The sequence below is a fragment of the Perca flavescens genome, chromosome 7 (genome assembly GCF_004354835.1).
Source record: "Perca flavescens isolate YP-PL-M2 chromosome 7, PFLA_1.0, whole genome shotgun sequence".
NCBI lineage: Eukaryota > Metazoa > Chordata > Actinopteri > Perciformes > Percidae > Perca > Perca flavescens.
Window position 1 is genome coordinate 24,225,786 of NC_041337.1, and position 13,871 is coordinate 24,239,656.

General features: G+C 40.5%; 1 protein-coding gene across 1 annotated transcript in view; it reads right to left on the reverse strand.

Annotated features, from left to right (window-relative positions):
- LOC114558550 (uncharacterized) overlaps positions 1–13,388 on the reverse strand; it is a 33,326-nt gene extending 19,938 nt beyond the window's left edge. The window contains exons 1-6 of the mRNA XM_028582611.1: positions 13,213–13,388; positions 4,065–4,262; positions 1,572–3,858; positions 1,255–1,458; positions 334–454; positions 137–230 (exon numbers count right to left, since the gene is read on the reverse strand). Of these exons, the coding sequence (XP_028438412.1) occupies positions 137–230; positions 334–454; positions 1,255–1,458; positions 1,572–3,858; positions 4,065–4,262; positions 13,213–13,215 (2,907 nt within the window). The 5' untranslated portion in view covers positions 13,216–13,388. The remainder of the gene's footprint in view (positions 1–136; positions 231–333; positions 455–1,254; positions 1,459–1,571; positions 3,859–4,064; positions 4,263–13,212) is intronic.
- Between the last annotated feature and the right edge of the window lie 483 nt (positions 13,389–13,871).

Sequence of the window (13,871 nt, forward strand, 5' to 3'; positions counted from 1 at the left end):
CATTATTCAGCATTGATATTTCACCCAGGATTAATCGCCCATAAACAGCAGCACTCCAGCCAGGAGTAAACCCTTACAACAGGTAACTGTGACCTGCTGTAGGCAGTTGTAATGCGGAAATATCTGTGCTTCTTACTTGAAGCGTCATCAAGGCCTTATAGAGCTGCGGTTGAGGATTTGTTTTCCTCGAATCAAAAATGAGTGTCATCCCAGCTTCTCTGATTTCCCTCCTAGATACAGAGATAAAAAAAAGCTATTAAGTACACAACAGTTTTTCCAAGTCTGGTTAATTAATTTTTCCTTAATTAATTCAATGATTTACTGATATGTTACCTGGTGATAGTACGGAAGTAGAGCAGCATCTGGAAAAGCTCCTGGCTTGTTACAGCTGATCTCCATCCCTGGTGGTGTCCATAGAGTTCAACTATTGCCCTGCCTGTCCTGTCTCTGCCACCTGAAGGGGTTAAAGAGAGGAAAGATCAGGGAACATGCTGCTCTCGGTGAGAATTTTCAGTAACCTATTGACCATCTCCAAAAGGGGAGAGCAATTTAATTTAATTTTTTAATAGATTTATTTTACCCTAAATCCCAGTAGACATCCACCACTGACTTGCTCATACTGATCCTTGAGGAGGACTACTGTATAACGGAATGAGATGTCTTTCTATTCAAATATAATTGAATCGAAATACAGAGAGGATTCAGTCAAACTATTAAGTAAAGTTTTCATTAGAATAGTTACTATGTATATTTTGAACTGGATCATTTTTAAAGTACTGCAAACATTTTCCAAGAAGAACAAAAGGTTCATAAAATGTGCAACAACAGCAAAGGCTTGAAGGACAAAGACAATGCCGGTATGTTAACAGAAATTAGAGAAAATCATAAGAAAGAAGAGCAAACAGAAAAGGTAAATAGAGACAGAGAGGCTCAGAACTACTATAAGTCATGAGTTTTACTGCCATGTCAGAAAAAAAAAAGTGAATGTTCAAGACATGAGAAAAGAAAATTAAATAGTCATAATCAGCCTTAAAAATAATGATAAAATCTATCATGAGTCTCAAAGGCTGATGTACTCTTATACATAGGTGATACATCCATGTTACTTTTGTATTACTGATGTTTTTAATGAAATCTCTTACATTAATCAATCAATAATACAAATAACCTTTATGTAATCTCATTTGTATATGTTGTCTTTTTATGCACAGTGAAGAACTTGGTTGTTATTTGCTGTGTCTCAGACTAACTTACCTGTGCGAGATGCTACTCCTAAGTAGAGGGGGTGGGCTCTGGGGTCTGGGGATCCCAGGGGAAGGTGGTCAGGTCTTGGACGAGTAGAGGCAGGCTGGGAAATCTTCTCTGTCTCTGTTGTTGGAGGTGGATCTTTCTGTAACGGGTTCTTCGTCTGATGGCCATTTTTACTGGTTATGAACGTAGTGCCGGGCTGAGCAGCATCTATAAAAAATGTACACATTTTGCTGATTTTCATCTAGTAGTAAATGAAAAAATGAAAATGAACCCAATAAAACCTCCATGCTAAAGATCAAATTAGAACAACATTACTTTACCTGGAATGACCATCTTCCTCCTGTTTATCTTGGGTGAAACCAGTCCAAAGGCTGTGCTGTTTTTACATTTGACCACATGCAGCTGGGGAATCTCTGCACAGGAGCCAGTATTTTCTCTTCTCCTGACATTTTGACCTTCAACAATGACTAGTGCACACTTCTCTGATGTGTCCACCACAGCTGTGGAGAGGGATGAACATCTTCCATCTGACATGGACTCCCGTCTGTTCTGTGGCGCTGAAAGAGACTTAGGAAAGTTTGGACTCGCTCCCGTGGAATTAGTTCTGCTTTGTAGGCGTTCACGAGGCTTGAGGGTCATTGATGAAATTTCAGTGGAAGGAAACTGTAATCCACGGTGTTTGGCAGAGATGACATCTGACTGATCATTTGAACTTGACAAAGCTCTATTATTGTTTATCCTTGTTCCTGCCGCAATATTTGTCCCATTCACCTTGTGTAAATTGCCACAAGTTTTGGCAGGGTGTGCATCCCTTGGTTCCCTAAATGGCAAAGTGTTCCTTTCAGCTGTTTGTTCTGGTAGCGCACCACTTTTTAAAACATTGTTTCCCCTGTAATCCATACAGGGGGCAATGTTTGTATCTCCTGTTTTCCAATATGGAACAGTGTTCTTTTCTCCTGACTCCTTACAGATGGCTCCACTGACAGAGGAAGGAGACTGGTGTTGCATCCCTGAATCAAACCACATTCCTTGAACATGACACCATGGATCCCCTGTTTCAGCCCCTGGTAGTCTGTCATGCTCCTCCACCACAGCTAACATATTCACGCTCTCCTTCTCCTTTCCAAAGGTGACAGGGTTTTGTATAGCAGCCTGGTAGGAGTCCCTGTATCGACACCTAAGCTCCTGAGCTCTGAAAGCCTTTCCGTGTTGTCTTCTCCTCATGCACGGGGTACAGGGTTTCTCTGAGAACTGAACAGTGCGGACACACTGAGAAGGTTCAAGGGAGTCAGGGTGAGGGTGATAGGATTGGGAATAGCGGAGAGCTGTTTCTGCAGACATGTTGGGCCTTAATGACATGGCAGCATCTGATCTAGAATGACTTTGTGGTTGTGGTTTTGTAGGTGACTGCACATGTGCTTGTGACTGTGCTTGAGGTGGTATCTGTGCGTTTGGCTGTCTCTGTGCTTGCCCAAATAACTCCATTTCTGCACGTGGTTGCATTTGTGCTTGTCTTTGTGGATGTCTTTGCATTTGTGGTTCGATTTGTGTGTGCGATTGCTTTTGCACTTCTAATTTCTGTTGTTCTTCAGTTGCTGACTGAGCTCTACTAAAAAGCATAGCTGCCTGAAGAACATCAATATATTCCCCTTCTGCAACAGCGTGGCCTGCTGGTCCTCTCCTGCATATATCTTTGTTGTTTGGATCTTTATGTTTATTTGGCCCTATATTTTCAGACACAGTTACACCCTTATCTTCACCTTTGTACGTAGTTATATCTCCCCTTGCTGGAGTGCATGTACCTGAAACAGTGTGAGTTTCTGTAGCTGTATTTGGATCTGTCCCAGTAAAGGAGCTGTCCCACGTATTAGGGGACACCCAGCCAATAGGCTTAAGCTCAGTTTCAGTCTCTTTCACTTTGACCAGCCTAGATGAAGAAGCAGCGCTAGTATCCACCAGGCAGAGTGACACAGCAATGCCGTGCCTCGCCGGACATATTCTGGTCTCCACAGTGAACGCAGAGCGTTGTGAAGCAGATGTTAAAATAGAATTTTGAATGGTTACAGGATACTGTTTTGGTGCAGATTCCTTTGAAGGAGAAAGAGGAAATGAACAATTTGATGCAGAATTCTCAGGAAAATGAGGAAGAGGTGGAGTACGAGGAAGCGGAGGTGGTAAAGGAGGATTTGAAGGAGGAGCAGAGGCCATACTACTCCCAGCACACAGTGGCACGTCCACAAAATCAGGCAGGGCCACCCGTTCCCATGGTAACCTCACCACGCCCTGCTCGGTGGCGAGCAGGCATTGGCTGAGAGGCGTTCCATGGCGGCCCTGGTTGATCTCCTCTAACCAGTCACGGCTGAATATACAAGGATAGGAAGTTTCAGGGATTGGGGTCTCCTCCACTACTTTTACTAAAAGCCCCTCCTCTTCCAGGAGGCTGCAGACCACGATGCGAGCTGATTGGTCACAGAATGATGCCACCTGGAGATAAAAGTCGCCAGGTTGAAGTAGCAGGGGGTTGACAGGAGCGAGGTGGACGACAACTTGGTCATGCAAACACAGAGGCCAGCCCTCACACAGGAAAAGTACATCAGAGTACTGAGCCTAAAAGGGGGACAAGTACATTGACAGTACAGGTTTTCAGAAATTAGAAGAATGACAACTTTATTTTTTCTATTTTAATTATATTACGTCCAGCAAGAAGATCTTTGGGTAGCTTTGTTCCTTACTAACACGTAGTGAAAGTGTCTTTAAACTCACACATAAGCTTAGCACACCACTGTAGTGTACAGTATAAGACAGTGACTTACACATGCAGCCTGCTGCACGGTGTCTAAGATGTGCTTGGCTGGGACCAGAAAGTCCAGCAGGCATCGCAGGGCATCTCCGTGATAACGACTATCAATGATGTGGAAGAGCTGGCTGAGAAGAGTGGGGGCGGTGGCCTCGAAGGGCGGGTACAGCACCGACAGCAGGTTCTGGATCGAACTTTCCAGAGATTCAAAGTTCTGAAAAACACAAGAGAGAGAAAGTAGATGTCCTACTGGTTCATTATTGAGCCCCACTACATCAGTTACAAGGCAGGCAGGCCGTGATCTGTGGGTGCTATAGACGTGCACTACTAACCTAAAAGTTGTCATTTAGTCAGTAACTTCTCCAATCTAAACTTCACACAAATGATACAGGAATACCTGAAATGTACTGTACCTTTAAAAAAATAATTCTAACATATACTGTCCTGCCACATATTTACATGTTCAACCACTTAGCAATGGAAAATGATATAAAGAAGCCACTGTAGTCATTCAACATTTTATCCCCAATTCAAAAAGCAAATGATGATTCACTATTATTACCTGCAGTAAGTAGTTTGCTTTGAGAGTGAAATGGCCTTTTAAATGAAATAGTTATGCTGCAACTAACAGATAATATGTAGATTTATTTTTCAGTTAAGCGAGTAGTTTACTATTAAAAACTATAAAGAATATAGGTGAAATTGCTCGTTACAATTTTCAGAAGCCCAAGGAGAAAATGTAAGAAAATTCTCCCATTTGAGAATCTGGAGCCATTTTTACTTGATAAATGACAGGTAAGTGATTATTAAAATTGCTGATCAATATTCTGGCAATCAGCCAATCAATTTATTATGTCTCCTTCATTTAAATTATGACTTTATCATTTAGGTGAACTACAGAAGTCAACCAACAGCATTTACTAAATCCTCTGTAATGCAGTAATGCTAAACAATAGAAAACTTGAAAACATTATCTCATTGGTGTTTCTCACAGTAAATTACACAGGCCTTGTCCTCAACGTCAGGACCTGGTGAGAGAATAGTTACACAAACACAAACACTCTGTGTTCATCATTAAACATAAAGCCAGCCAGCCTGACAGGAAACATCCAAGTAAACAGTTTGTAATAGCTGGTCTCAAGGCTAGCTATCCTCCTGGTTTATGGTTTCACATTGCCTTTGACCTGAACTCATGGCCCGCTACCCACTTTTAGGCCCTGCTTTATTTAGCATCCGGCAAAGGCCACGGCAGTGGACCTTGGAGGTTAACGTATATACATGCATGGCTGAGGCTCCGTTGAGAGATATATGGCATCAGTAAGGGTTGTGTGTGAATGTCGACACATAGCATGAAATCTTGCTGCCACTTTTTTCTCACGATGCATGTTCAGCGTCATTTACTGGATGAAACTGCATCAATGTCAATGTAGGAGCAAGGAAATGAGTCTTAGTTTAAAACCCTTCCTGTCAGTGGTGAACCCCAAAAGAGGAAAGGACTGGAAGGTGATGGCAAAGGTGCAGTTTTTATTTATTTTTGTATTTATGCATATAATGGCTTTGCTGAAGGTGCCATTTTTCTGTACATGTGATACTGTCATATTATTTGCTTTTTGTTTTTCTTGTCTTTTAGCTCTCGTAGTGTTACAGATATTGGGAGAGAGACTTTGTTGTGGGTTGGGTCAGGGGGAGGAGGGATATGTTCACTGTTACTGTACTACTTGTGCAAGAAATCAATAAAGAAATTGTAAAAAAACAAAAAACATTCCTGTCTTGAGTAAAATCACTTAGGTTATACAACATTTTGGATAATACATTTATTCGCTTTCTGGTCAGTTAAATTAGAAAATCAAGCAAATAATAGTTCCATATCTATCCCAGCTGTGGAGATGAAGACAGACAGACATGGATGTAGGGAGATGGAGACAGCTAGGATGTGATAAATTATGTCCCTTCAGACTAACACTTGCTCAGTGCCCTCTCCAGCTCTGCTATCTGTTGTGCATTTCTTCTCTGCACCTTTGAAAAGGAAGAAAGGTAGCACTGGGGGTCTTCAAAAGGCCTTCAGACTAGCAGGATCTACACTGTATAACAAACAGACTCTCTCATTGAATTCTCTTTCTTATTCTGTGTATTTTGTCGCTATGTTTGTTTTAATTATTTTTTTTTCAAGCAACAATGGCCATCCACCCTATCTCTGTCTTATCCCCTTACATTACGATCAAAAAATGCTGGGCTCTCAGCCAGTCCGCAGCCCCCACAGTACCAGAAACAACACCGTGACTCAGAGCTTTCTGGTCAGTCCTGCCACACCCCGCTGGGACAAAACACAGTGATGGGTCATCATGATAACATCAAGGAGAAGGAGAAGGAGGATGGTAATGTCGTTGTGAAATGAGAGAAGGATGAGGATGGTGGAAGGCTCAGCAGCACAATATGTAGCCTATTGAAAAGCAAATTCAGTTCACAGCTCATAAAATTTAAATGAAATGCTTTCCAATCCTGAAAGTTAGGAAGGTCTGGGATTCTTGGAAAGAGGTATCTTGTAAATTGCAGAAATTTAAATGAATGTGACATGTAAGGGAAATTATACAATAACACATAATCATGTTTAAATGTCTTTATATGTAACAGAAATGTATGCTCTTATTGTGTTGTGACTAATTGCACAGTGTGATCTGCTTCTCACGTGAAAATGTTCCCTAGAGAGGTAAAATGTTACTCTTAAATGTTATCAAAAGCGAAGCTGTGGCATTCACCCTTTAACTTTTAATTAGGCCAAGGGAAGAAAGATACAAAGAGCTACAAACGGCTATATTCAAAACAGCCTAATATACTTGCAGTATACTGATTTGGCCAAAACGTAGCAGGTCATATTCATTCTGCAAACAAAAGCAAAATCTGCAGTATACCAAAAATCTCCGGATGTTATACTGCTTTGGAAAAAATCTACAGTATGCACCAGTCTACCTCGTCTACTGTGTCACACAATGCAAAGCGCTGGAATGATTGCAACAATAAGTAAGTTAGTAAAATGTATTAATAAAGTGCTTTTCACAGATACAAAAGTGAATTGATATAAATTAGCAGAGGTTTGCTCTTGTGTACTTCCACTTTCCAAAACTGGAAACTGGCTAAGCCTGGCCTAGCATACTGCAAAATAAATTGATTTAACAGCTTCATAGTGCATGACAAATGCAGTTTGTCGGTATAAATAATATACTGTAGTAGGCAGTTTTGAATACAGCCAGTGGCTTTGAGGGTTGTAACGCATGTGGCTGTATGTGCGATTACAGAAGCTCATCAGCAGTGATAGGACATGCAAATGCTTTCTAGCTTTTGGAGTGATTACAAAACAAGAGTGAAATTTAGCTTGGAGCGTGTCAACACTGCTGGTAATATGAGTCAGCTGGGAGAATCACCAGTTACTGTATGTCTGTTTACAGGACTATATACTGTAATGCTGTTTCCAGCATAAATACGTTGTTGCTTGATCTATGTGTGTATTTGTGTGTCTGTCTCCAGTATGTGGTGTATGTGTGGACTGTATGGACCTGTCTTTCTGCCCGGGCCAGCATACTGTTGCTGCAGATTCACATGGCTCTATATAAACACCCAGATCTCTCTCACTTCGCCACTGAAATAAATGACGACTCACATTACTGTGGATAAGATGTCCCAGTGCGGGAGCTGAGGACAGTTTGAATGTCTCTGTCCAGTATCATTATGAAACAGAAATAGTCTTAACACATTCCTGAAGTCGAGCAGCTTCCTGCCTGGACAAGAACTAAATATTTAACAATAAAAAACAGGAAAGCATGCATGGTGACTTAATACATTCCTTTGGGACATTTCTCTAGTCGTTAACTGTGATATTACTTTTTGAAAGTGTGTTATCTGTTAATTTTCCATTTTTTATTTGATAGTATCTGGCAGAGAGTGACAGGAAATGTGGGGAGAAGGAGAGAGGATGACATGCATTCCAAAATAATTCATTCATTTCAATCCTGGTAAAAAGATCTGGATTAACTACATCCTGGGAAGAATGAAAACATTAACATTGTATTTATAAAAGAGAAACTCAATCCCAAATTAATTGTTTTTAGGAGTTTAGAAATAGAAAACCGAATAAACTGTATTTGGTTCCAAAAATGGCAGTTTTCATGATTGCTACTGTACACTAACTTCCAATGAAGTACCCTCACAAATATTCAGTTTATGTAATATTATGTATTCAAAATGCCTGAGAAATATGTGAAGCACAATAAGCAAAACTGATGTGATTATTTGGCCAAACTTCAAAGCCTCTACAGACACTGATACTGCTTATAAATAAGCATGAAAAGAATTCATTTCCTGTGTTTACGTCTGTGGTTTTTCATCTTTAAAAAAGCAGCTGACATACACAGATTCCTTACTGGATTACACACACTGCTTAAAATGGCTTTCCTGCGGTCCACTGAAAGAAGAGCTGGGGACAAACATGGATTTATGTACAGGAAGCAGTTCTTTCATCCCACTTCATTATTACAACTTCCTGAATTATGTTTTTCAAACAATCTTGACTTTTCGGGAAGAGAGTAGAGTAGAGAGTAGTAGAGAGTAAAACTAGTAGAGTGCTGTTTCTTTTGAACATGAAGATTAATCGGCTGACTTGGATCATTTTATTCACATTCAGGAGCCTTAAGGCTTACGGCACAGGTTAATCGCGCCTATAGTGACACCGTTAATTATTGTCACAAGTCAAAAGGAGTCTCATTCTGTAGCACTTAACACATGATTTAAATCCTGTAAGGTCAACTCTTTGGAGAAGACATTCGGTCTACTTACATCCTATGACTTTCCTATGGATTTCTGTGTGTATACATAGGCAGACTTATAAATCCATGTCTGTTACCTTCACATTTCATCTGTGTATCCTCCTGCTGTGCCCTTTAGAGGACAAACCAGAGGAGGTATGAGTCCTTAATGTCATTTTTTACCACCTGAGAAATTCTTAAATACTGGTGGATCATTTTTAGATGCTGAGTCAGTGAGGAGTCAAGGTCAGGGGTTTGAAGGATGCATTTTGGCCAAATGAAATGCATCAGCTATAAATTCCCGTTGACTCCAGCCAGGGGCATTCTTCTGTATCCGACCTCTGTTGGAAAAGTCTCCAGACTAAAACTTCAGCAAGTTTTCCACCTCACCATTCTCAATCTAAGAAATCTCTGCTACACTGCACACAGAAGTTTGCTTCTGGTCTGTATTTCCTACTTGATTAATACTTCATACTTTAAGAGCCAGTGGACTCCATTTTACAGTATATGGCCATCTTACAAGATAAGCAGGTTTCAAGCAAAAGAGATTGATGTTGTAATGTGAGTGCAGAATGATTCTCCATTATTAAGTATTTTAAAACTATTTTGGTAACTATTTTGGTAATTAACTGAAATGCTGAACAAAACTAAATGAAAATTTAGACTTTTTTCTGGCAAATTCCATTGTTTCAAATCCCTCTTGTTTTGCAATTTGTGTGATTTTAACACTGTAAGACTTCTGTGCTCTTCTTTTCAGCAGGAAGGATTCCCACGCTAACAACATCGTCACGGCAGTCTGATGAACTGCTGTTTTCTGCCTGCTGCTGTGATGAGCCATTCACTGAGAATGACAACTTCTGAATGACAACAGCTCTCGTGCCCTGACCAGGAAACACCGATAGTGACAGACAATCTTAACTATTTTGTAATTTGGAGGAAAATTCAATTGTGCAGTAAACAGATTAGCACTGACGCAGAAGATGTGCACAGAAGTGCCTCACACCAGGCATGGTACAAAATGTGCCGTGATGAAGAGTCCCCTTGTTAAAACAGATAGAGGCCTATACAAGTACATAACTAATACGCATCATGAAGGCAGTATCTTTACTATTATTTTGTTAATGTTTAAGCCTTTTGTGTCTAAGGACCATTTTGAAAAGAATATGGTTCATCTCAAGGTATTTACCCTTCAGTGCTTTATTATTATAAAATATTATAATTTGACATTATAAATAAGCATACATATGATTAAATCATTGGAGCAAGTCCTTTTTTTTCTATTTTGAATATTCACATATTGGAATCAATTATTTGGATGTTTAATGCTAGTTTGTTGGCTCCCCAGATTGTTGCTGCCTTATACTGTCAGCCCAAATAGAGTTCTGAGATGAAAATATTTTATTACACACATTATCAGATGTTTTCAGGTTGCCCAAAAACAGCTGTTATCTGTTTTGAGCATTTCTTGTGTAAATAATTTACTATTTTTGTGCTATTTACAGCTTGGAAATCTGCAGCATAAAAAGAGAAAAGGAAGCAAATTCCAGCTTTTGTCAAGGTGGGCAGGTTTACTTTTTTGGAGTAAATGGATGTACCTATACAGCGTTGTACCTTTTATAGCCTACTAAAAGCTGCACCTTTAGACTAAAAGGTACAAAGACAGTCAGAAAAGGTTTTTTTTCTCTTTATCGGTTCTGTTATCTTTTTCTGAGTGCGTCTTGTGGCTCTCAACCTCAACACACCCGGTGACACCCGAGAAAAAGCACAAACCAGATTACACTGAGGTCACACATAAACACAAGCTGAGTAGAGCTACTGTACATGACCACTGAGGCACCAAGATGGCCAGACGGTATATTTAGTAGCTTCACAGGGATCAGCAAATCGGAGCTTGCGGAAGGCAAACACTAATCATGACAGCCTTGATCAGCAGGACGGTTTGAAGGTGGCTGTAAAGTAGCAGTCAGGAGGCAGCAAGGCCTGTGTTTAAGTCATTAAAAACACGTCAGGGAATTATAAATGAGCCGAGATTTTAAGCACATCTTTAAACTCATCGTGAGTAAGTTGACATGTTGGCGCTGTGTGTGCGTGTGTGTGAGGCGTGTTATTATATCAAAGTGTGGCTTAGCTTTCACTGACACACTCATCTCATCTGTAATTAGCTCACAGCTGTGCTTAATGTAACTCACACCGGCAGATTTCATAACAAAGAACCAGAATCTATCACTTAGGTACAGGAAAAACAGGATGAAAACACTCAGTCATGCTAATCAGACCATCATCATCACAATACATGACATCAAATCAAATGTAAATGTAATCCTAAAACTGTGTGGACAGATCAAATCATTATCTTACAAATTGGGACTTATGAATATAATATAATATAAAGCTTTATCTGATGTTTGAGTGTATTCACATGATGTGCAGCTCTGTACAAACCTTGGCAGGGAAAAGGTCAGTGCATTTTTACTCAGAGAGTAAAAATGAACACTTTGCAGTTGTCCACACCCATCAGTAAAGTTGAACACTTTGAGCAGCTGCCTCACAGCTACACCATCTCAGTCAACCTATCAACTCAGTTACTGTTGCTGAAACATTCTTTGTATCATCGAATGCAGATGCCGCCTAGTTCCTAGCCAAAACGACATAAACGAGTGGGCTCCAAAGGTGTGGTGATGATTTGTAGTTTTGCAAACAGAGCTGTTGAGCTAACTGTTGTGTATTTCCATTGAATCACTAGGAGGGGACAAGACGTCTTTCTGCTGAGAGAAAAAGGGCGCTCTGTGGAACCTGGTCAACACAGGAACAAATACCCAAACATTGAGGTCACTTCCAAAACAGGAATAGTCAGGTTAATGGACTCTGGTTTCAACGACATGGCAAATATGCTGGAAACAGGGCGGGAAAATCACAGCAGCACGCACACGCACACGCACACGCACACGCACACGCACAGTATCCTGTCAAATCAAACCTACAGGAGAGCTGGGCGGGCATTTTAAAATTCAGCTCCCTATAACATCCTCCCAGTCAGTAAGTGCCAAACAACATCTACTTTATGTGCAACCAGGCACACCCTCTCTACAGCCGAGGTGTGACAACACATACATTCAGAAACGTCCTCAGCAGGATATGCAGGCTGAGAATCTCAACAGGCAAAAATATAAGAAAGTGTTAAACTTGCAGATTCAAATCCATAGATCCGACAGCACTAATTTCCAACATAACCTCCCTGATGCCGTAGGACGGTTTCTCCTCCTGCATGACTCACATGCCAGCAAATGGGGATCGAGGAGGCAGGTACAGTGGCTGGTTTGTGAAATCTGCCTTAATGCTCTGTAACCTGAGACCTTCACCTCGTGTCAAAACACTGCAGAGAGCAGCAGCCAGTGTGAGCTACGGTAGCTATGCTTGTACACAGTCAGTGTACATGCATGTTTCAACATAAAAGACTACTTGTTAGGATGTAATAAATAAATGACTGTAGTACTATTTGAAGAGAAGACAGGGTTGTAACTGTCACATCTTACATGAATGAATCATTCATTATGTGTTAAAAGAGGCAAGGTGTGTATTATTAAGATGTTTAGGGCTGCTAGTGATAATCATGATTTATTTCAATTAATTAACAATGTAATCTAAAGAAATGTCAAAAAATATAGGAAAATGCCCATTACATTTATTCCAAGGGCAAGTTAATGTGTTCAAATCACTTGTTTTGTCTGATCAGCTGTTACCCAAAGGTAATAATAAACCCGGGTAGAAAGACAGGCCCATACAGTCCACGCGTACACCACATACTGGAGACAGACACACAAATACACACATAAATCAAGCAACAACGTATTCATGCTGGAAACAGCATTACAGTATATATTCCTGTAATAAAGGCATATCTTGAATAAGCTAATGTGTCATTTATGCTTCACAGAGGCGTATATGACAGGAATATGATGGATTATGAGTTTACCAGGAAGCTGAAACGCCACTTGACATCCAACACCTCTAGACAGGTTGGTCTTCATAAAAATACAAGTTCAGGATTTGACAGAAGTATGCCAAAACTTTATATTAGCTAAATCAACCAAAACCAAGCGTCTAACAGCTCTGCTTAAACTGTTAGTAACAGCCACTGTATAAGGAAAGATGTGGAGGAAAGATGTAATTAAACCAATTCAGCAATGTTTGTTAACAAGTACACATTTCAGTGAGTATATGTTAAACTTTAAGATCAGTAAAAAGTTCAATTATGATTCAAGGTTGAGAGTTAAAGCAAACAAAAAAGACAAAATCCTGCATGAACAAAGACTGAACAGGATGCAAGTAAAAGCATGTCACAGCAAATAGAGCAAGTTGTCATATTACCATCTTCCTTTCTGCATGCTGTCATTCCCATTCATCACAACAGCACCAGTGTCTGAAATAATCCATAGTAATCTACAGAGCTGCTTCTCCTGCTCGGTGTCTGCTGACCAAAATGAAATCCATTCTGCCCAGACACTTGTTTGCAGAGTAAGTGAGGACAACCTTAAGCCAGCTGGATGAGCATTCGTCAAGCCCTTCTCCTTCTCTCTCTGTCTCTGATTTACTGTGCTCTCTCTGCTTCTTTCTCTGTGTTGGCTCTCGCAGCACCTCAAGTGTTGGCGCTATGTGTGTCTGAGAGGGGCAGCGCGACCATGGAGACAGAGAGAGAGAGAGAGAGAGAGAGAGAGAGAGAGAGAGAGAGAGAGAGAGAGAGAGAGAGAGAGAGAGAGAGTGAAGCCTCACAGTAAATCTAAGTACATGCAAGTGCAAATTCTTAGGTTTTTCTCTGTGGCACCTTCTTACATTACACACACACACACGGTAATAACACATCATAATTAACCTAGAGTATGCTAGGCTGCCAACAAGGAATATAACCCTTGATACCAACAAACCTGTGTGTGTGTGTGTGTGTGAAAAACTAAGGGATGAGGTTAGGCATGTAGTGCTTATGGTTGAGAGGGAATTCATGTAAATTGATGTTCTGTGACAAAAATGAC